The 24743-nt window shown below is 40.6% G+C and overlaps 1 protein-coding gene across 1 annotated transcript in view; it reads right to left on the bottom strand.

Moving 5' to 3' along the window:
* Positions 1-24743, bottom strand: part of LOC124154268 (protein sickie) — a 1153386-nt gene that overhangs the window by 659730 nt on the left and 468913 nt on the right. Inside the window, exon 5 of the mRNA XM_046527895.1 lies at positions 23199-23314. Coding sequence (XP_046383851.1) covers positions 23199-23314 — 116 coding nt within the window. The remainder of the gene's footprint in view (positions 1-23198; positions 23315-24743) is intronic.

Here is a 24743-nt window from a genome sequence, read left to right as displayed (position 1 = left end):
CACCCTAAACCCTTTTGGGCGGGGAGATTTGGATGCGCCATCAAGAATCATGCGACGTCAGAACTAACTCTTTGGATGTGAGAACCAAAGGCAAAGAATGTCACACCAAACACGTCCAGTCATCGTCCTTTGGATGGGAGAACCAAAGTTATGGTTAGTGCACTCAACCGGTTTAGGTACGAAATCTAAATCTATTGTTACGCGCTCTGGTGGCAATCTCATGAAGCTCTCTAGCACCCGCAGTTCTGTGTTCAGCCGTGGAAGCCGTAGACACGTGTGGACTTGTTGTGAGCAAAACGGGCGAACTCTGCTGCCGCTTGTGCTTCGTTGCTCTTGCTGCTCGAGATTATGGACGAGGGGATGGCGAATTTCTTATCGAAGGCTGGACTTGGAGCCTATATCCATGTGTTCGCTGGTAAGTTGCGAGTTGTTGTTTATTCTCACGGCCATTTTGTGTTTATTCTCACCGCCATGTTGCATTAATTCTCATGCCCGCACTACCACCCTTTGCTTATGAGTTCTTCATATTCCCATTGTTATCTCTATGTGCTTATTAAAACAAAGTTCAAACTCTCAGATCATATTTTGTCGGAAGTGCTGCTGTGCTTATTAACATTGACCTTTATTTATTGAGGTTAAATTGTCTCACGTTTCTTGTATTTCCCGATGATATTTATAATATGTTGTGATTGTATTTTAATAATATTTTATGTTATTGGCATAAAATTTGGTAATAATATTAATTCACTGTGTTTTGTGCACTTTTTATGATATTATAACGGTGGATTCATCGAGAGCCTTGCGGAGTAATCATCGAGAGCGTTGGCACGGAGTTTATTGACGAGGAAAGGAGAATGAACAAGAAGAGATTGAGAAAAATGTGTGTTTGGAGTGAATTTTATGTTTATATATTGGAAATAAATGTTCTTTATAGTGTTCTACAAATATGGATATTTATTTATCCACCCGCGCATGTTACAATATGTTGAATTATGTGATAATAGATATTATGATAATCACAGAGCTAGGTTTTCTCATTTTTTAGTTGCACTGTCTTAGTGGTCTATTTCAAAATGTGTTGAAAAAGAACAATACTAAGGTGTAGTGGAATTGAACAGGAGGGAGGAAGGGGTAGGGGCGCCATCTTTTGGGTAGGTGATCTAAAGTTTTCATTCGGCATCCAAAAGTTGTTCTGATGAGCTACCCAACGCTTTGGTTCTCACACCCAAAGTACTCGTCCATCTTCTTTGGATGTAGCAACCAAAGGAGTAGTTGGAACATCCAACTCCTCATCACCCATTCCCTTTGGGTGACACAACCAAATGTATGGACAAGTCCTTTCCTTCACCTCAGCTTTGGGTGTGACACCCAAACCTACGATTCTCATATCCAAAGTGTTTTTTCAGTGTAGTTTATCCCTTCTCCGACTTCAATCAGACATCAAATTCATTTATAATAGGTACCCTTAACTCCCACTTCGACAGTCCTGACATTGTTTCCTTCCTCAACATTAGAATACCTTCCCGCCACACCCGATCTACTTCTTTACTCCACATTCCTACACCCAGGCTATCTGTAATTAAGCGCTCTCTTTTCCATAGGCTTTCCCTTTTAATAAATACTCTGCCCAGTGATATTAATCCGTTTGGTCTGACACTTAAAAATTTTACTCATCGGGCATTAACATATTTATCGCATAAATGACTAGATAGCCGGATAAATGTTTGTTTTTCTTTTTTATTCCATTTAAATTTGTAATCAAATCATTATTATTTAATTATTTAATATTTGTTGTTATAAGTGCACTTTAAATTGGCAGTATTGCTGTATGTGTATCTCTTTATTAAAATAAAAAAAAAATGATACCAACAAAAACTAAATGGAGAGATTTTGAAACAGTTTAAATAGTTGTTCGTGCCTGAGGTCTGTTCAATACACATTTAATGCAAAGTAGATATTTCAAACAAATCGGCGGGAAATACATGGATAACATTCACACTTCCGACTTTTTTACTTTCGTCACCCGAAAGGTTAAACGTCTCCCAGGTTGATTCATTTCTAGATAAACATGCAGGTGGAGGCGCATGAAAGAGCGCCCAAAGTTGAGCATCCTCGAGCCTCTAGACGCCTTGCAACCAAACAGACGCAGCTTCGAGCCCTACACCCCACTCTCCCATCGCCACGGTTGAAGCCAACTTCCATCCAACGCACACATTTGTATTTACACATTTAGAGCGTTCCACATTTAGTTGACAGTACGGGCCTTATGGATAACAGTGTTGCCAAGCTTCCGCTCCGCCGGCAGGCATCCTAACAGCGTATGCAACCACACATAATATGGCGCCAAAACTGTTCAGTTCAAACAGGAGTTAGGGATCGCACGAAAGACGGCGTATATAAAGGAATTTTTTAAGCGTAAATTACAATACCTTTGATGCAATATGAAAGGAAAAGTCTTTTGTTATTTTATGCATGTACTTATTCAATGCACTAACTGAATAATGAATAATCTCTAATGTAAAAAATAACCATATAGTTAAGGATAATAAAATTTATCGCCTCTTCTGGATGCGACGAAATTTCTATTACTTACATATTATGCAATATTTTTGGCTCTGGCTAGTATTACATGAAAGGCGATGTTGTATAAGACAAAGATGGTTATACCAGACGGATAATTGCCTTTTAAATGTTATCATGAAAATTTACTGTAAGCGAAACGTCTATTTCCACTGGCGTAAGCTGTAAGACGTGTGCGCTAAGAAAGATGACCTTATTGATACCTTGCTTCTAAGCATGCATTCGTGCCTTGATTTTCGGAGAACTTAAATAAAAACTCAAGGATAAATCGAATCGACCGTCAGGGATAAGTAGTAGCCGATTCTTATTACTACTCTTTTCCTTTACTCCAAAGATTAACCATGGAAGGTCCAACTTGAAAAACCATCCATAATCTATTTGAAATTTTCTCTCATTTCAGTGTGGATCCAAACATTATCGACTCATGCAAGGAGATAAAACGCAATAACCTCGAGGAAAAACCCAAGCCCCCTTTTGTAAAAGGCATACACTGTAAGGGGTAGTGTTTCGCACAGACAATGAGATAATCTCTTTCTCGGTTTCTGCGGCGGGGCCGAAACACCCAAGGTGAAATTTGCGTCTTATTTCCAAGCCGTTAAATTTTGCTTGCTTTCGTGTGTTAATGTATTGAAATAAAAACACTGCTGTCACGACGCATGACCATTCTCCGTTCAGGTTATAAAACGAAAAGATATATATTTCATAGTATGCATTGACAAAAAGCTCCTTTTCCGCAAGAGAATTTTCCCCCTGCGCGCAAGAAAAAGCAAGAAGCTCGGCCCAGCGGCGCCGTAATATTTTTTCTTAAGATCAAAACCTTGTAGCTCCCTTCAGAACTGATGTAAGTTAATGATTTTTTCACTAAAAATAACTTTGTAGTTTTCTTTCAATTTGATACGCAGCATATGGGGACCTACGACGCATAAAACGTAAGTTAGTAGGCGACTACTTTTTACCTTGCAAAAATCAAAATTTTCTTGTCCTAAAGGGTGTTACGTCGGCATAACAACATTTTAACTCAATAATTGTAAAATAGATGTAGACCATCAAAGAGAAAAGAGTATGAAGAATTTTGTGTAGAAGATTCAATTCAATACAAACAACGGTCAGGGAACAATTGCGAGAACAAGATAAAGTAAAAAATACACGTTTCTTACGGAAATTTAAGGAAATATTTTTTATAGCTTTTGTTATAATATTTATCGAAAAACTATTGGCACCAATGAATGCAGCATCTCATTCTACACAAGAATGCAATTTTTAATTAGTGCATAACGCAACTTTAATTTTCGTGCTGTTGTTGACAACACCGCGCTCCCGGCCTTATGGAGATTAACATGGGAAACGATTCTCCATAAGAGCCCATACTGTCAACTAAATGTGGAACGCTCTCCGATGCGCACCGGTCAGCCGCGCCACCTCCGATGGGGTGGGAGGAAAACGAAAGAGGCGAGGGAATCTATGGGTGGGGTGGTCACGGCGTGACGCGAGCATTGGGCGATGGAAGTTTAGCACGAGCGTAAAACAGTTGCAAGAATGCAGAGGCATTTTTGACGATGTTTGACGTGCCTAAAAAGATAGCATTACTCGGGATTTAATTCTACAGTAAATTGTTTCATTCACTCTTTTCTGCCTTTGTTCAGGTATATCTGAATGATCTCATCTTGCCCCAGCACTATTTTCTGTTAATTATAAGAAAGTAACATTAAATGCTCTTTCCATGCAAAATCCTATCTAATTCAAGACTATGATAAATTAATGACCTTCAAAAATTGTCATATTGTTTATCTATCCAGCGCATTGACAGAAATAAAATTTAATGAAAACAAGTCCAAGGTCGTATGCCATTGTGGCACTAAATTGTTACATCTGGCATATGACCAACACATAGGTATCTGTCATTTCCCTTAAAAAGAGTCCGTCACGTTTCAGACCGCTTGATAGATGCGGGGGCAAACGGTGTGCAGCAGCTTTCGCCATTGGACGAGATATGGGCGATGACGTCACGAATTTCCACGCGTGCGTGAAAACGCAGTCGACGGTGGAAGCGTGAGGAAAATTCCAGAGAAGACCGGAAATTCCATTTAGCTTTTGATCGAAATATGTGAGCAGGCAACTGGATAGGAAACAAGGGAACATGTCCATCAAATCAACGATAGGTAATAGAGCACCCTAACGGTCAATGTCGTCCCCGACGAGTCAAGAACGTATCAATCTACATGTGCATAATACCCTGCGAGCCACCTCTAGGGTGTTTGGCAGGGGGTGATAAAATCACCCGATTGAAATTGGATTCCCACATGCACACCACACGGTCCAAAAAACGTCACGTATACTAACAAATTATACTACCTTATGCAGTCAGAAATAATAATAAAATTAAGAAACATGCATTAAGTTTTACATAGGTTAGTAGGCTACACTACAAGTTATGCAATCCATTTATGAGTTTTATCGCTGCCGTCATAATCTCTTATTGATCGTGGAAAAAAAGACATTCTGAATCTGTCTGTTCTACAACCTATCTCTCTTATTTTATTTATATTATCTGATCTTCCGTAGTATGTTGGCGTCCGTTAGATACGGCTCATCATCACTGGTCAACAATCCTAGGATTGGTTTGACGCAGCTCTCCACTCAGTTCTCCTATCAGCTAATCTTTTCACACCTACGTATTTCTTCTCTTTCACATCTCTCTTTACTTGTTCCATATATTTTGTTCGGGGTCTTCCTTGTCCATTCTTGCCATCCAGTTGTCCTTCGACGATTGTCTTCATCAGGCCATCATGTCTCAAGATGTGGCCTATAAGGTTGTTTCGTCTTCTTATTAAGGTTTTCATGAGGCTTCTCTTCTCTCCTACCCTTCTTAGGACTTCCTCGTTACTAACTCGGTCGATCCGTTTGATTTTCATCATTCTTCTGTAGCACCACATTTCAAAGGCCTCTATCCTTGCTTTCTCCGCTGCTGTCATTGTCCATGCCTCACTTCCGTATAGGAGCATACTCCAGATGTAGGTTCTTATAAATTGTTTCTTTACTTCCATATTTAAGTTTCCCGCTGTAAGCAGGTCTCTCTTTACAGCTAGATACGGCTAACTTCGTTAAAAAAGACACTGCTCTTGAATTTATCTAAATGTTTAGTCTATTTTTCTATCTACGGTCCGACAGAGATTCCCATCCGAGTTTATCAAAGAGGTCAGTTACACTAACAAGACTATCGTAACGACCTTTCACATACCTGGCAGCTCTTCTTTGCACGCGTTCTAACTTTGTTATTTAGCCTTTTTCATGCGGGTCCCTAACACTGGCAGCGCATTCTAAATGGGGTCTAACAACGGAGAAGTAGCTAATATCTCTCACTTTATCGTCGCAATGCCCTAATATTCTTTTAACAAAACACATTTTACGATTAGCTTGACTTGTTATTTCCTGAATAGGTTTATTCCAGGATAGATCATTATTGAGTATTACTCCTAGATATTTCACGGATTCAAATGCTTTAATTTGGTGCCCCGAATGAAATAGCTCTGCTGTGGGGAGTTATCTTTCTTCCAGAAATTCATTACTACGCATTTTTTTTCAAATTTAATTCTATATACCAAGCATCGCACCACGCTTGGGTAGCAGTAAGGTCGTTCGTTAGTTCCTCCCAATCTTTGCTTGAACGGATTCCCCTGTAAACTACAGAGTCGTCTGCTGATAATCGTAGCTTACTGTGTACTACGTCACCAATGCCGTTTATATAAAAACGGAATAGGAGTGGGGATATGACACTACCCTGAGAGACGCCAGAAGTGACTCTAACCTCATTGGAGACTGCACCGTCTAATACTACTCTTTGGACGCGGTCGCTCAAAAGTTCTCTTATCCAGGAAATGATATCTTCATCTAGGCCGTAAGATTTCAATTTCATTATTAAATTTCTGCAGGGCACTTTATCAAATCCTTTTTTGAAATCAAGAAAAATCACGTCTACTGGAATGTTGTCCTCTCCGGAGACTAAAATATCGTGGAAAAGCGCTAGCTGGGTTTCGCATGATCTACTTTTCCTGAATCCATGTTGAGTTCTCATAAACAAGTTTTGCGCGTCTAGGTGCTTCATTACTGAGCTGACTACGACATATTCAAGGACTTTGCATGAGATGGATGTTAAAGATATCTCTCCGTAATGAGATGGCTGCTCCTTGTGTTGTGAATACACTTGTCTCCAGTTTTGAATATTGGCGTTACATTAGCGATTTTCCAGTCATTAGTTACTTCGTGTTGCTTCATGGATTTATTGAATATTAACTGCAAGAAGGGGGCAATTTCTGAGGCTAGTTCTCAATATACGCGAGAAGGAATTTTGTCTGGGCCAAGTAATTTATTTGGACTAAGTGATTACAATATATTTTCTTTTCCGTGCGAGTTAATGTCAATAGGAGGCATCTTTCGTACGCAGGGATTATCAACTGTCTGGGATGAGTTCTCAGAAGGCTCGAATTTAGGAAGTAGGTACGCTTTTGACGTAGGAATTTAAAAAATAACCTTTTTCGGAACTGTTTGTCAACAAATCTCCATTATCGTTTCTCAGCGAAGAAACCGTAGATATTTTTCCTTGAACTTCCCTAACATAAGACCAAAATGCTCTTGCGTTATCCCGTAACTGCCCTACCAGAGTTTTTCTTTTAAAATTGGTGAATGCATTCATGAACACTTCCTTCGCGGCGGCTTTAGACAACCTTTATTTTTTAAATTATTAACTCGCGTTTATTAGCGGATAAATCCGAGCTGACTTTTTCATTTTTGCCTGGCACGCTCTCTGTCTCCTCAATGATTTTCTCACTTCCACGTCATACCATCTCGGCAAGCCACCTTCTTTTTTTGTTTTACTAGCTATTTATTCCCGGAGTCTTGAGCCTTCCAAGTACTCTCTACATTTAGCTTTATTGTTGATTCTTGAAACGCGGGGAAAGCATTTTTAATAGGACTCTTAAACCCATCAAAATCAGCTCTTTTAAAAATGAAAACTTTACGTTCTTTTTGAAAAATGTCAGTGGTATTTAGAGAAAACTTTGCAGTTACTACCTTATGGTCACTTATTCTTTCGACGGTACCCACATTTATTACCTGATGAGGTATATTTGTCGCTAATAAATCCAGAATACTTACTCCTCCGTTTGGTACGGATGCTATTTGAAGCAATGAATTTGATCTAAAAGTGTGTAATAAAGCCACGAAAATCATTTTATCCCTCCTGCAATTTTTTATTTATTATTTGATTCAATATTTGATGGCTCCGAATAATTCTCAAAGTAAAAAAACAATATTTTATACTCTTTAACAAAAAATAAAAGCTATTAGATTTTAGGCTACTTTATCTTTTGTCTTTGTAAAAGAGCTTCGCAAAAAGAACTCAGAAGTAAGTTAAACTCTCTCTTCGTTAGACTAAGCAACCTCCCTTAAAGTAGCAATTGACACGAGTCATTATCTGAGCAGAAAATAATAATATTTCGTTTTAACAGTTAGTACATATTTTGCATCCTCATGGCAATATGTAATATTCTATAAATAAGAGAAAAACTGACTCTTATTGGTGTTCAAATGCTACGAATTATTGGCAATATTGACGTTTCATATTCACTTTGAAATACAATTATTCAGGCTATGACGCCCTAGGGAAAATTTGTACGCACCTTTTTCCTTGTTCATCTCAGGAGAGAGATGCCAGCTGTAAGAATGTTCCTCATTCCCTTTCACGATGTTTGAAATGAACTGATAATGGGGAGGGAGTAATGGAGATTCAGTTTTCCCTCATTTCCGAAACAATTCGAGCGAAAACTCTCGAAATTCGATCTAAACGGAATAACTCTAATCTTAATGGCCGATCAGTCGAAGCGTGCGATACCGCGTATAAATTACGACCCGAAATATGGATACACAGCAACTGGCACACGATTTCGGATCGGGATTCCTTAAAGCGATAAGACATGCAATTACGTGGCGTGAGATCAAAAGGCAAGCGCCCATCGGCGATCAAAGGCTCCAAAACCTCCAACCCCAAAGCAAGGAAGGGGCGAGGAGATTCCTCTCCCTGCCTCTCCCCGCACAAGTGGAGTTAATGTCTCGTGTGAGCGTTGATGCGAGGCTTTGCGACGGTATCGAGGGAGAAGACACGTTTTGAGGACCGATGCAATCCTCTTTGGAGCGGCGGTTCCTCTGAATAACAAGATTCTCAGTAAATACCATCGAAGTCGATATTCAGTGGAGAGAAGATAAAGGGCATTTAGGTGGAACAAAAATTGAAGTCGTAAAAACTTGTACATCAATATCAACACAATTTCAATATCGAATCCCGACAAAGATTTATGAATAAGTAGTATTTCTAGTATGGGTGAGTCGACAGCTATGGTTGAAAAATATTACACGTAACATTTACTAACGGTGAATGTTTCATGTAACTTATAGTCTTTTTATTATGCTAAACATCAAATATTTTCATGAGTGTAGTGCCTTTTCGAAAATGCTTATCTCTTTTAGATCCTTAGCCCTTGCATCACTATCACCGATTATTTCATTAATATTACTATTTTAAAGTAAGATTCAGTCATTAAGCGAATACTTAAATGCAATCTATTAAGACGTCTTCCTTCAAATCCAAATGAGTATTATCATTCACCTTTTCAAGCTAATTATTTCAAATGCATCAAGCTTCACCAAAGTGGATGAAATTTTCACTAATGAAAGAGAGTATTAATATAATTAACGATGTTCAATTGTAGGTTAATTATCAATGAAAATTTAAAATTGCATAAATAATAATTTCCTTGAATATTACCGCTACTTCAACTCTCCCAATATCCGTGTATAATCTTAAGATGACTAGGCAATTGATTCAAACTGGGGAGTTGGTTGAGTTGCTAATAAATTTAACACCGCAAATAGCGTAAGATTAAACAAGCAATAGCTTTGATTTCAGGAGTTTAGATTTCATTTTACGGGAGAAAAATTGGCTTCTGTACTACGGATTTGTACTCTGTGAATTCGAGGGTGTCATGTGAATTTTCTCTACCTTCCATTCCTATTTATCCTAAGATGAAAATAAAAGTTAACATATTCAACGATAACTTTACAATCCATTTTAATATCACTAACTTTGTACGGTAGTCTAGGATTGGGTTTTTAATGAAGTTTTTTATTCTGAGATAAATAACGGTTTACCCAAATTTTTTGCTGAGATTCGAATTGTGCTTAATCTCGCTGGCTATATATGACATAAAAAGGGCTTACATTTAGACTCATGCAAGCCAAAAATTAGGGATAAAAGGTACAGAGAAACTTCTCTTCGTTCCATCCCTCGGTGCATTTAAGAGAAAAGGGCAGTGGATCCCGAAAGTCTTCCTTGACGAGCACTTGCGAAAGAAATGTGCGTTCGACGATGGACGAAATGCGAGGAAATTGAAATAGCCAGCGACTTAACAAGGAATCGGGAAAAAATGAGACCGACAACATCGCGAAGATGATACAAGATATAAGCAATACGGGACCAAAAGAATCATTAGCCCATCTTGATTTTATAATTTTATCTCTTTCTTGCGTGTGAGTGGGTCACGGGCGTGAGCGGAGGCTTCGCAAAAATGAGTGCGTGTGTGATTGAGACCCTCGCGGAAATATGTTCCTTAGAGTAAATCTGCAAGGTGAATGAGTGAGCTGCGCAATTGTTTTGTTCCATAGTGCTTTAGCTTAATTTCCGTGTTTCACCCCCCTGTCAGCCTTGGAACTTACCACTCCCCACCTTTGCCCAGCAAAGAGTACCTACGGCCTTGGGGAATTTATTTTCTTTCAACTGTTCAACGGCCGTAGATCGTTCAATCACTTATATCATTAGCCCACTGGCGCGTAGATACATGAAGCCACTAAAGTCCTAAACTAGATAGACGCCTTCTCAGAAGCTGGCGACAAAAAGCTACTCAGACATTAGAACTTACTTGGAGATAGAGTGACTCTCAGAGGAATAAAGTGAGAATAACGATTCAAAGAGTGTATAAATCACACAGTCAGAACCACAATCGAGTATGGAAAATCTTGTCACGAGATAAGGGGAAAAATCACCAACAATTGCAGTGCACACAGTGTAATAAGGCTGAGAAATGATGCATGAAATATTAAACAGTGCTATGAGTAAAGACACCGGCATTAATCCCATTTAAAGCTCTGCTTGTCCGTATAGTAATTCGAAGAGCCTTCTTCCCAGAAGTATAAATGTAGACAATGAAGGTGCACTGTAGGAGTATTGGACAATGGCTCCACGGTCAAATACCTCAGGTTGATCAACTGATTTTCCCCACTCTCAAACAAGAAAAACTGAGACTGATGTGTTACCGAATATCCAGAATATGGTCTACAAAAGCAAAGGAACTCTTTCATGTCCTCCATATGCACTCCAGAGTATTGAAAATCCCATTACTCAAGCGATAACATCGTCATTGCAGCTTCTATAGAATTGAAAACAACACGATGTCTGCCAGTTTTCATCGGTCACTCGAAATCTCCCTCAAGCCTAAGTTCTATCTTCGAGGACTCCAACATCTCCAAAGTTCAATGCCCAGCCACTCACACTCATAAGCCCTGACTGCGCGAGTCCCGGACTTCGAAACTCAACATTTCAGAACGCCGTTTTTTCCGTCTCGCAACCGATGAATCACATGGAGACTATTTTCATGGAAGTGCGTTCGAGGGAGACATAAACTGGAATAGGAATGCGGTGGGAAAGCTGGAGCGACTGGAGAAGGACCGTCTTGGTTGGCTGAGGCGGGGAAACCATAAAATTAAAAGCGCGTAGAGGAAGGCCTCATTCCAGGATGTTTGGAGGGTCTCCCCACTGCCCTCTCAAGCGCACAGACCAACCGCCGCCTACGATGGCAGCCCATATCTCCCCTCCGCAGGCACCACCAGACGAAACACGCCGAGGGAGTGTGGCAGGGACTGCTGTCGTCGTCGAGAGGGGTCGCTCCCCCCCTCTAATTTCCACTATCCCCTTTGTCACCCACCCCCTTGACATCCGTCAAAACCCTCTTCTTATACCCAGCATGCACCGCAACCCCCTCGCCCTCTACTTCCTTCCTACCGCACTCGCCAGATGTCTTCCCCGTCGCCTCCTCCCACCGAGCGTAACGCCCGTTCGCGTCTAAACCCTAGACCACATTCACTATACATACATCCACATACACTTTGGGCCTTCCCTGGTAGGCTATGGGGACAGAAAACGCCACGACAATGAAGTTGCCGCAGCACCCCATCAAAACAGCGGAGAATAATATTCAATCCGGCATTGTTGTGCTGATGAAGCACCACCACTTAGCTTGGTCACAACTGAAATGATGACTCAGCGATGGTTGTAAGTGATTGATTCAATTTTTGAACGAAAACCAGTGATGGTAGTGATAATTTTGCGTCACTCATATTTAAATGAGGAAAATCGATGATTTCGTGTTTAGATGACAGAGGTACGCCCTCTACAATGCGCCCCTTCACTTCTCAAGTTGGTAATGTCGAGTGGTCAACTTCGCAGGCGAGCCCAGTCATAAAATAGGGGAAGTTGTCCTTAATGATATGGGAACCATTTCACTTCCATGGAATAATGTGGGCTACTGATCTGCCGTTTAATTGCGTCATTATTGGTGATTTCTAGTAATGCGGCGTTTCCGGTCGACCGGCAGCGCCGGATCACCCAGAGACCAGTGAGTGTATTTTGAAAATATTTACTGCCATAAAGTATGGAGCCATTGATCAGAAAATATTTATTACGTCCGAATAGATTTCATTGAGGAGAATAATTAGACCCGCAAATGCAAATCCACCCAATGCTTTCGGCTGCCTTTAGAAATTCTCAATTCATTCCGAACAATTCGTCCGAGCAACTCGACGCAAAGGATAGGGAGGGAAGTGGAAGAGGAAGAAGCGGTGCTCCCTGCCATACACCCACACAGCGCCATCAATAGGATCAATCACCAACTATAAGTGCTCTCCCTCCTCTTGAAATAAGCGCTTTTCTCGCGACATTTTCTCCCGTTGCATCGCAAAACCCCCTCTCATCCATCCCCCCCCCCCCCACCTTCAACAACAATTACTTCCTTTCCCTTCGTTCTTCATAATGCAATGGATGACCCTGCGAACTTCGTACGGCCTAACAGTCGATGAACAGCTTAGTTTATAAATCAAGAACGGCTGTGCGGATTTTAATCATGTTTGACTTGCTATAGTAAGTACTACAATTGCCCCTCAGGTCGGGTGTCATTTTTGACCTCTAATTTTAGCACCTTCACATCGAGCAATATTCATCAAAATGGGCATACTTATGGGGAAAGGTCCTAAGTTTTGTTGAGTGTAAGCAAAATGTTTCCAATTTTGATCTTTTGACCTCACAATGTGGGTCCAAACCAAAAATTTGAATTTGCCTTAATGGGGTTTCAATGTTAAAAAAATTGAAATAGAAAAAACTCTGAATTTCATTGACCAAGATGTCAATTCTTAAGTTTTCGGACACGAGAAAACCGAAAATAACACTTTTATTTACGAAAACTCAACCGTTGACCCAGTAAGGTCACAGTAAAGGTCACAAGGGCGGCAAAAAGAATAGCATTCCAACAAAGGTATCGATCCATGGGTTCTAAAGGGTGCCAAAGTCAATGGTATGGTCTTATTATCCACAAATTGACCTCCAAGGTTAATACGGAGGTCGGAGGGATAGTGGTAAAATTCAGGCTATCGTGACAACCAGCGCGCTGCAGCGTGTCGCGCCATAGGTTTTAAAGGGTGTCCAAGTCAGTTGTGCAGTTCATGGATCCGTGTTGTTGATTTTTTGACCTCCGAAGGTCATAAAGGTGGTCAAAGGTCATAGAGTTAAACCTCGGGCCATCATGACGTGTGGAATATAGGTGATGAGCCACGTGCATTCAAGAAGTTTATAAATTCTGGTGGATTGTTGGTGACTTCGTCTTCGTTTGGTACACAGTCAAGAGATTTGCATGAATGCAGAGAACTAACGATTTGATTCTGAACTACGAAGTTTAAGTCATCCACATATTATTTCTTAGCCGCCAAAATTGCTTATTCGCTCAACCATTTTTCATTATTGCGGTAATCAATCACCTTCGGGAACACTATGTGGATGAATCTGCTGTGTCTCATCTTCTGATGAAACGAAATTTCAAAAATTCCGAGGAAAGGATATCAATCGGCTCGATTCGTTGACAGTAATTTATTAAAAACAAAAAATGACTCGTAACCTAAATGAATGTTTATTGTCTAAGATTTTTTTACAAACACGATTGTGACGTGTCAACTCGAGCTAGTCTTAGCTGGAATTCTCAATCTATGAAAGTATTATTAATATTGTAATAAAGATTATTCATTAAATTGGTCAAAAAAAAACCAACAAATCATTTAGTAAGTAGTTTTGACCGAGTTGCAGGGTTACCATCTCATGAAAATATATACCTAAGATGATTAATTTTATTCCATGAATTTTACGATTTTTTATGGTTATTTTGCTATTTGGGGCAGAGACGAATTCAAAAACCAAATATCATTGAAGTCGGGACAGTTTTCTTGAGTTACAAATGGTGTAACTAAGACGATTTACGACTTTGTTTTATATACAGAGATTTTATCACTCTAATTGGCATATCAATTGATTAGCCAAAGTTTTCAGACTCACCTCGTACAAATTATGCATTGAGCTGAATCGTAATTGAAGCTAATGGTTTCTGCGCCATCAAAACTTCAATACAGGAAGGCCACGGCTCCCAACCGAGTATCACAATTGGGCACAGAAAATGGTCCATATTCACCTGAGATACTCAAAATCAGCATTGGGGGAAGGGCGGCAGCGGAGAGAATTTTCTATTCGTAACATAAGTGATAAAATCCTGTAAATGTTTTTTGATTCTGAAACTATTACTTCTAAAACATGTTTAAAAAAATAAGGGGGAATGAAGGGCAAGAGTACGCATCTAACAAACAATCATAAAAATTATGCATTCCGATTCAAACAATAAATTTCATTTTTACACAATTTATTCTTTGCTACATGTACTACAATACCTATCTTTCTTTGCAACAGAAAAAATAAAGAACAGGCGTTATGTATCAAAGTATAAGAGAAAAACAAATAGAAAACTTGCCCCTCGCGTGGGGCAATAGCCCCTCCCTTCATGAGGCAAGAGTCCAAATCACATTTTTCACATGTGAACTTTCGCTTTCCAGAATATGTGGTGCGAGGTTCTTTTATCTATATTTTACATTCATAACACATTATCCAATCAACAATGGGTGGCTCTAAGTACATTTTTTCACAACCACCAAAGGCATAACCAGTATTTCCGGTGAAGTTCATTTTGCCGTTCGCCGTCCACAAACCGCCAATTAGTACTGCGATCCCTATCCCTATTTTAGATATCTTCACGTTTGGTTTCAGGGTGCCAGATGAACTCGTAAGCATTCAGACCGCTTTCAGTTTTTACGCAATGGTTTTGGATATGGACTAATGCTCTCAGGTGAGACACGTGCCTTCCGATATCTGCAAAGCAAAGTATTCTCAGAGGTTGAAAAGGATTAAATGGACATGAATGTATAAAGGGGTTAAAGGAGAAATGCTTTTCCGCCTTCTACGTCCATTTTCTCTCCTTTTCGCTCATTTTATCCAATTCATATCCACCTTGATCTGGATCCGACTTATCTATAACCAATGAAGGCAGGAAATTAGACTCACTAAAGGCGTATGGACCAAGTGAGAAAATACCGCGTCTATTATCCCCTCGCTGCATTCCCGACAGTTGCTTCTTTCTCAAACATTTCAAAGAGCCAAATAATGTTTTATCTACAAGCGGAGCGTTGTGTGAGCTATGTAGGAAAGGTAAAAACATTAAACGGATGAAGTGAGTCTCACAAGTTATATGTTAAGATGGGAAACATGGGAGATATGGTTGTTTACAATGAGCAAGACTGGATCATCAACTGGGGGTTTTGCATTTTCCTTACCATGTTTCGGCCAGTCAATACAAATGTTTGAATTGATGAATCCCGAAATATTCGTTAGAAATAGACTTCCTGGAGGTTCTACATTTGCAAACTTATTTTCAAACTCTTTCTCGGAAAAATAAGGGATGGGGGAATATTCACTCATGCCTGTATACGGATTTGGACGACAACAGGGAGCATGATGCATATCTACGAATAATCAGCATTTTAAATTCTAAAATAAATTAATATTTTCCGAATTTCCAATCACTAAATGATATAATTTCTATAGCAAATACCGCCTTAAGACTTTACGCAGAGAAAATTCATCAATTTCTAGAACATTTGCAATAAAAGGTATGGATTCTACACTGCTCCTTCTCAGTGTAGCTACTTCAAACATTCGTTATCCTAATGTTTTTCAATCAGTTTTTCTATAACATTTCTGCATCATTTTCTTTCAATACAATTAGCAACAAAGTACATGAGATATTTATGACAGAAACTGTGAGATCATCACTGGCAGAACTGAGAGAAAAAAAGCTATGGCATAAAGTGGGGCGGGACTCGGCGCCCGTGGGGCAGGAGTCCTATGCGGAAATTTGCCCCAGGACCCTTACCCCAAAGGCACTTGGTACACCTAAAACGCCATAACACAATCACATGGCGAGCTGCAAACCAGCGACAGCATGGATTTTTGAGGCAAAGAATGCAACTAAAGGAACGCTACACAAAAATGGCAGTTAAATAAACGCCCAAACCACAGATAAAAATTACGCGGTCCTACAACTTAGATAAACTTTACGCAAAAATGAAAAATGAGAAAAACTCACGTTCTGTCATTCGTTGTCTTCCTCTGAACACACCCCTGTGTTACATTCGGTTACGTCACAAACTGATTGACTAAAAGTGGTATCATCCCGGTATTTAGAGAAATATTTCGGAAAAGGAATCTTGCCCCATGCGGACTCTTGCCCTCACTCCACTCTCACTATTCAATATTTATAACGACTTCCAGCGAAAACCTAAGAAAATGTCACATGAAAATTTAAATACTTATCTTTATTAACGAAAAGGCAACTGCTTTCAACCAGAATACAATGTAAGATCAAAAGACTTTAGCACACCCTCCTAGGAAGTGACCTAAATCTGAGCCAATGAAGGCTATTAGGGTAAATATTTCCAACCTGAATTATTCCGTAGTTCTTCAGAGCTACTCATAAGCTTCTGTGCTTTAGGGCATGAAGGCAATGTCAGTGTCTTTCATCGGAGCTTGGTAGGATATCCACCCTCTAGACTAGCCTTCACTGATAGCATACTATGAGAAAGCACTGAATCTTAACTCAGGATAGGTCTATTCCTGGACCATTCCCAAATCAGCACATCACGAGTTTTGCGAATCGAAAGGCAGGACTCACGGAGCCGGGGATCGGTATGCTTCCCTGATTCAGGCACTCAGGGGGGCCTCAATTTCCTGCGGAAGTGCCTCGTTCAGCGCGTATCAAATACTACTTCCAGTCAGCCACCACCTATTTCTCGTAATATTAAGTCTCTCCAATCGAAAATTCTATGTGTGAACAAATACTCCCATGAGGATTGAAATCTTCCGCGCGCGTCAATGTGGCCCCAACATTCTCCCGAACGAAGCCGGTCGTTTCTCCAGAGGAAGGGATTATTCATCGCATGTGAGCAGGGGAGGAGATTTGGCGCAAGGGGAGGTTGGGGGAATGCAGGTGGGAAGAGGGGTGGATTGGAGGAGAATTGGATACTGTTCTTCATAATTAACGACTGCTAACCGTTCGGCAAATTTTGGGGCTGGATTCCCAATTAAATTTGAGTTTTTAATCACCATGACGACCACCCGCAAAAGTTTCAATGAAGAACAACTGTCAATTTTGAGGTGCTTTCCATTGAAAATGGCTATTTAATACTGCCAATGTATCGGCTTAATCAAATAAATAGTTGATCTATATCAATGTTGACTTTTACTAGGCAATGACAACTCTCACTGTGAATATGCTCGCACCATAAATCCAGGGTTATGGTGATGACGTAGCATCATTCTTCATTAAGAACACCTTCTGACAAAAGAACAAGATATCTAGAAGACCAGGAAACGATAAGTCGATGGAAGCACTATCGGAACCAACAAATTGGACCGTGTAAATACGCGAGGCAATTCTGATATACACTTTGTCATTCCACCTCCGACCGATTTTCCTGCTTCGCTTTGAATCGCACGCACATCGGTGACAACTCTCCCTGAACAAACACTCGGCGATCGTAAGAGTACTTAAGCCCAACGGTCACTTTTCACGTGAAAAAAGCTTTCATTATAAAAAAAGGAAATTCTGTCGAGGCGGTCACTTTTAGTGGCAACTTAGGAGGAATTAAATGAATAATTATGAATTATGATAATATATTAGGTGGCTAACTCATCGTGTTCTTCTTTGGCATACAGTGATCCATTGTGTCATTCCTTCTCTTATTATTCCACATACCTCTTTGTATTTCAGTCTATTCGTCCAATTCATCTTCAGCATTCACCAGATTTCGAAGACCACATTTTTTTCTAATAACATTTTCCGATAGTCCAAGGCTATAGCCACACAGTGACCGTGGAAACCTTACAAGGTTAAAAAGATCGAAAGCTTCGCATGCGGTAAAAGTCTACATCTTTGCGTAGACAAATAAGATTGATTAACTCAAGGAATAGATAGGTACACTCTACTAGAATAGCTTGAGTGTGAACTTCTCTCGGGTTTGCCACCGGGTGAGAAAATGAAAGGTAGTCGACGATGTAGGTTGTGACTCGTTGCACATTTTGATTCCCACGAATGCAAATTTGAAATGCTTACTTTGAATCAGTTAATGAAAGTTTGAAATCATACATAGCTGTGTACTTGACATACTTCCGACCAATAATTAATAGAGAATAGTAGATTGCTGGTATTTATTGGCCTCAGGGTGTGCATCTAAGGGAGTGTGTACGGAATTAAAAAATGAAGCCAAAAGAATATTGCTATGACTATGCTGCACCTACTGTAATGGTCATAAAAAAACCGTCAAAGATATTATCATGATTCTTGACTACTAACAAATAATTAAGAAGGACAAATTGAGGTGGATTGCCTTTCTTAGTACTAAAATGATTCTACTACATCCATAATATTGCCCAAATAATATAATTGAATCTCAAAGTACAGAATTCTTTCTCTGGAAAGCTCTTAAAAATTTTAAGACTTTAGTTTCTACACCTTTCATGATCCTCTTCAAATTAACAACATTTTTTCATTTATCCATAAGTAGTTAATCTACCTTGAGCAATGAGTCACGGGTGAAAAGGCATGTAAATTGACTGGAGATTATTTCGCAATAGTATTATGATCCTTAGGCTATTATGATAAATTTGGAAGTCCACCCTAAGATATATTTTCGACATTCCCTCATAATGTGACACTAACGCCTCCAAACCTGCGAATTTCTGAGGGAATAAAGTGCTTGCCAGATAAATTTACCCTGAGCAATCAACATATTACTCTGTCCTTAATAGGCGCCGAAAAAAACGAAAAAAAAATATATCCAATCCCACCCCTCAACCGTAAACGAAAATAAATCTGAGCTCGCGAGCATTCCATGGGAGAATGTTGAGAGGGGAAATTCGAGAGAGAGACAAGGCTTCCGCATCGGCCAAAAAAATTGCCTCTCCTCTGTACGGTGGCGCCATAAATAAAGACGGGAGGGCGTGCGGAGCGGAGGCGAACGATTGCTCGGGCGACACTATGAATCACGTGAAAATTAACCATTCGGGACGTTTTAAGAGAGATAAGCAGGCGGGAGCTCCACTCGCCCTGCATCCACTGCACCCCTGCCCGCACCCCGCGCGCCCACCCCCACCCCCAAACATCCCTCCCTTCGTCATTTATCTGCCGGCTCCAGCAACATATCCCGCGCACACGACACGGCGAGGAAAAAACAGAAGGGGAAAGTTTGAAAAAAGCGGAGCTTCACCTCGCGCCATTATGGAGTCAAGTTCAAAAGGTGAAAGCTGAGAATCTATCCATGCGCCGCAGAAGAGACGACCACAGAATGGTTATGCTGTGCAGGGCAGTGGATACATTAGAGGGCACGAACACGCACAGCTCTAAAGCACTGTTGGCATATGGTAGTGGTTCGCGGTGAAAAATTCATGCGCCTTGACAGGTCTTCAAACCCGGATCTCGGTGTTGCGATAGGTAAGCAACAAACAATTGAAAGAGTTGGGAGCCGATAGAGCATTATGATTTTTACGCAGAGAACTCATTCTGATCGCTATGACGACGATGTAACATCTATGGCAATTTCGTTGTGTTTTAAGTTCAACTTCAAATTCAAACAAAGCAGCATACGTGATATAGTTGGAAACATTGAATTCATAATAGCCACCTGACACGAATTGATCGTGTGCATCAGTCTCCTGGAGTAAATCTTATTCCGCTCCTTGCAAGAAGAAAGGAACAGCCTTCCCGGAAAAGACTTAAACAGACCCGGAAGCCGCTCAGATGGATACACCCAAATTCGAAAGGCCAACAACAAAAGATGATTTTAAATTCTTCTATCGAGAAGTTACCTCTTGGATCCCCGCTGTAATTTAGGAAGTGTGACTAATTGAAACTCGTCGATGGATCAACCGATATGAGTATTACAATATGTGAAGTGAAAGGTATGGGAATTCGTTTTTCTCCCGAACATTGACTGACTATGATGAATGCCAGGCGGGAATTCTTTAAAGCATTTCCTCTTTATTTGTCAACGGTTGGTGTCCGAACACCCCCTGCCACACGCCTATCGAGGCGTCTTAGGTGGAAGTATGAACATGTAGATTACAGCAGCCGACTTCGATGAGCAGAGATGGGTTTTAAAGCCGACTTTGATGGTCGAATCATAGGTACGTGCGGACAGGGACTGTGAGGCGCTTCACAGCCACTGTCCACTCATGCGAGTTAAGTCTACCTATTAGCTGAAGGCTAAAACAGTCACCTCCGACGCGTAAACCACGCTTAAACACAGCTTTATAAAGATTTTAATTGATCGCACCGTCTAAAAGGACCACGGGCAGCATCGAACACTTTTGTCCACGAATCGTTTGCTCTCCTTAAACACTCTTTAAGTCCGTTATACAAGGGGTATATACTTGAACAAACTGCCTTGCTGGAATGCGAGAGAGCATTTCAAATTGCGCCGTGTAAAGCGGTGAATTGCAAGAACGCATGTGAGATTGCGGGAACGATGGCAAAATAGCCTCTGTTCTAATTTCGTTCATGCATTCGCCCAATTACAGGACAGACTGAGGAAAAAATGAAGCCTGAATCGTGCAATAACACGCCCAGCTTAAAACAGCCGTTGTTGGAGTTGTAAAGTTGCCGGAGGCGGAAAGGCGGAAGGGAAGAGGGCGGGTAGGAGTAAGAAGCATTGGGAGGGAAGCGAGGGCGGGAAAAGGGATTAAAGTAAGAAGCATTCCCATGATGCACCTGCGCCAACTCCTCACTCCCTTTATAACACTCTTGTCTCTAGGCTGGAGGGAGAGAGAGAGAAGAGAAAGCAATGAGGAGAGCGAAGCACATAACGACGACGGGGTGCACAGAGTATGACGCCAATGGGCAGGCAGAATTATGCAATAGGGTGCAATCGCTTCTAATGGAACAATCTCACCAATCTCTTAAGAGCAGGCGCTTCTACTTCAGGAAACGATTCACCGACGAAATCCATTACTTGAGAGCGAACGAAAGAGAAATAAATGAATAACTTGAAAAAGAACCGAAGAGGAATAAATGAATCACTTGAGATGGGATTACCAGGTCGGAGAACGAGAAAGCGATATCAGCATAGTAAAATATCATTTTTACAGAAATGATATCAGTACTTTTTGTTTTTGACCTCTTTTTTTAAATTATTTACAAACATTAAAACTTGAGGTTTGGGTCCAAGTATACAAAAAAAGAAGGGATTAGTGTCGAAGTTTCCGAAATTTAATGTCCATTTTCAAGGAGATTATGATATGAAAATATGAGATTTAAGCACGATAAATGCAATAGCTGGTTAACCATGAAAAATAAATTTTGAAATGCAAAAATTTCCAAAAAACATTTTTACTTTCAAATTAAAAAAATTGCGGGGGAAGTAGTGCCTCGGCAACGCAGCCATAGTAGCAGTCATTGCGACCGCAATGGACCAGAGGTGTGAATGGAGTACACCTCGAATTGTCATCGGTAAATAAGGACACGCATTCGGATGCAGTTTGCACAAGTCAAATTGCCAAAGTATTTTCACATCCCTTGAAGGGAGGTACGAAGACGAATGAGGACGATGCGGTTTCCCGCCGACCCACAATGCACTCTGAAACGCACGAGCAGGCTTTTAAAAATTCAAAAACACAAATAGCAAGGGAAAAGCGGATGGAAAGATAAAAGAGACACCGTTGGAAAAGGGGCGAATGCAAAGAGGGAGGAAGGGAGAGAGAGAGCGTCGCTTACGTTTTTATGCGTGTGCCCTTTTGCCGTAGGGAGCATTTATTGCGGGGAAACACCATATTATGCGCGAAAAAGCGGAAAAAGGGCAATCAATCGATAGTGGACATGTGAATTGGAGCGAGGGTCGCGCAAAGGCTCAATTGCTGGCACCCGGCAATCTGGACGAAGAATTCTTCATTCTGATATTAATATCCCGTCCATTCCATCACGCTTAAATTCATTGCTTAAGAAGCTATAAAACTGCATTTCCTGCAGTCGGCATCGGTGACGGCGGGGTTAAGTCCAAGCCTTCCATACCAAAGTCGAGTCCCTGGATATGTTGCCCCTTCCAGGACATGACTGTCTATGATAGTCTGTCGTTTATTGTTTAAGTTCTCTATGTAAAAGCAATGTTGTGGTGTTTTCGGGGGTAATTGAGATAAATGAATAAATTTACCTACAACATCCTGAATTAAAATCCCGTAGATGGTTTTTACTGAGGGAAAAGAACTTCAAATTCTTGAGACATAAAGGAGATTGGTTGAATGCAGGATTTAGTAGGATAATTATACCTATAATTATTTACCTATATGTACATATATTATTAATGCTTAAATATTTTTAAGGGAATGAATGTTTTCATCATTCCTTTGAATCATCAATATGTCAAAAATAAACGATAATGCACCGTGGGGTAAATATATTTTTGATTTTTTTTCTTAAATTCGAATATTCAGAGCCTAATATTCCAGTTTAATAACCTGGTTATCGAATTTAACACCACTTTACACACTAAATGGCATTTTTTAATTCTGAGAAGTTGCCAACAACTGCCGGCTTTCCCTTTCCGTTTCCCAGGCAAACATTCTTCCACAATACTCAAAGACGCAAAATTCTTTTCGACCTCGATTCCACCATCTCATTAGAAAAAAATGGAAAATATTTTTTACTACTAAGTAAAGTACAGTGTCCTCCAAAGTCGCAAATGCGAATACCATTCATTGCTGCACTACTACCGACATGCTAGGCATTAAATTTGAAGGCCAAAGACCCTCAGACAAACGATTTGCAGGGTTTACGTTCTCCGCTTAAGAATAAGGTAGTTGAAATTTGGTGTGCATTGGTACTCACCAGTTGGTGCAGCCGATGGCACCGACGATCGTCCTTTGTCAGTTCCGGAACGACGCACCGACGCTGGCACCGGAATGCTGGTGGCGCCGCCATGCTTATGGAATGGTGAAGGCAACCTGAAGAGAGATAGAGAGAGAGATGAAATAGGATATCGTCAGCGAGAGAGAAATTAGAACACTATGCGGCCCACGCGAATATTTGTGATAATGAAAATTCAGGTAGGGTAAAACATTTGGCAATGAATTACTATAGACACATCACCAAATTAGCCAACTACCTGCCACTTGAAAAACATGCACTTGGCTAGGCGGAGGTCATCCAATCTCCGCAGGCATTTAGAATTTCGTACAAGGTCAGAATACGGTGGAAACTACGAAAATGCTACCAAAGGCAAATCAATGCGATGTCTTTGGTTCAGACAGAAGTAGTTATAGAATTATTTCACGCTAGGAAGACTCAGACTCCTATTCTTCGATGACTCTTTGGCTCAATACGAAGGCAATCTTTCTATCACGAATCTATCGCGCCTATATTCTTCAATCCACATATTATATCACAGATTCTAGCACCCATTCACTTATATCTTCCTACTACCAATATATATGCCATCTCATCTCCTTTCAACAAATAAAGTCAACCATATTCCAACCAATTCAAAATTTATTCTTTCAATTGGCGGCACTCTATCATAAGGTTTGTATACAAAAAACTTTTGCCAATACCACTTTAATATTTAAGTAGGCGTCCCGGGTTTTAGAGAGTTTGAACGGAGGTCATCATCATCACTGGTCAATAATCCTAGGATTAGTTTGACGCAGCTCTCCACTCAGTTCTCCTATCAGATAATCTTTTCACACCTCAGATTAGGGTAAAAATAAAAGAAATCGTCCTTTTCCCCTAATCTGGCCCCCATTTCAAGCTTGTAATCCCCCCTACCCTTACTACCCACGTAAACAATAATGAGTTAAACAGGTCAAAAATATTTATTGATGATGGTGACCATTGGCTAAAACAAGGGTTTCCTGCATTTAATAATAGTGGTACTAGCAAAAATTTCTTTTACTCTACGAACCTTATCACGTCAACCATACCGAGAACTTATAATTCGTTCCACTTTTCACCCATCGTAGGGTCTTTTTCACCACATTACGCCGCAGTAGGCAGCTACTTTGAGAACTCTGACCCTATTATCACTCTCTTTACTCAATTCAGCCCCCGAATACCATTTTCGTCCTTCTTCAGCCACGATTTCGTGTTTAAGCTCTTCCTGTTGCGGTTAATCCACGGGGCCGACGATATCTCAAGATGAGCTAGTACGCGCCCATGTCGCAGCAGGAAATATAGAAACTCGTGGCGCGGGGAAGACTTGAAAGAGTGCTGTTGCTCCTCGGCTGACTTTCACTCTTATTTATCGGTTGGGCGTTCAAGTCCCCGACACGACACGCCGCCGCCGCCGCGGGATGGGTTGGGCGGAGGAGTCGCTCCCTGATCGCCGCCAAATTCCGCCTCTCCTCCTCGAGGGATGAATGGCAGGGGGCTCACCCA

Source organism: Ischnura elegans, chromosome 1, assembly GCF_921293095.1.
Source record: "Ischnura elegans chromosome 1, ioIscEleg1.1, whole genome shotgun sequence".
NCBI lineage: Eukaryota > Metazoa > Arthropoda > Insecta > Odonata > Coenagrionidae > Ischnura > Ischnura elegans.
The sequence above is the reverse complement of the archived record's forward strand: the minus strand, read 5'-3'. Positions and strand labels throughout refer to the sequence as shown.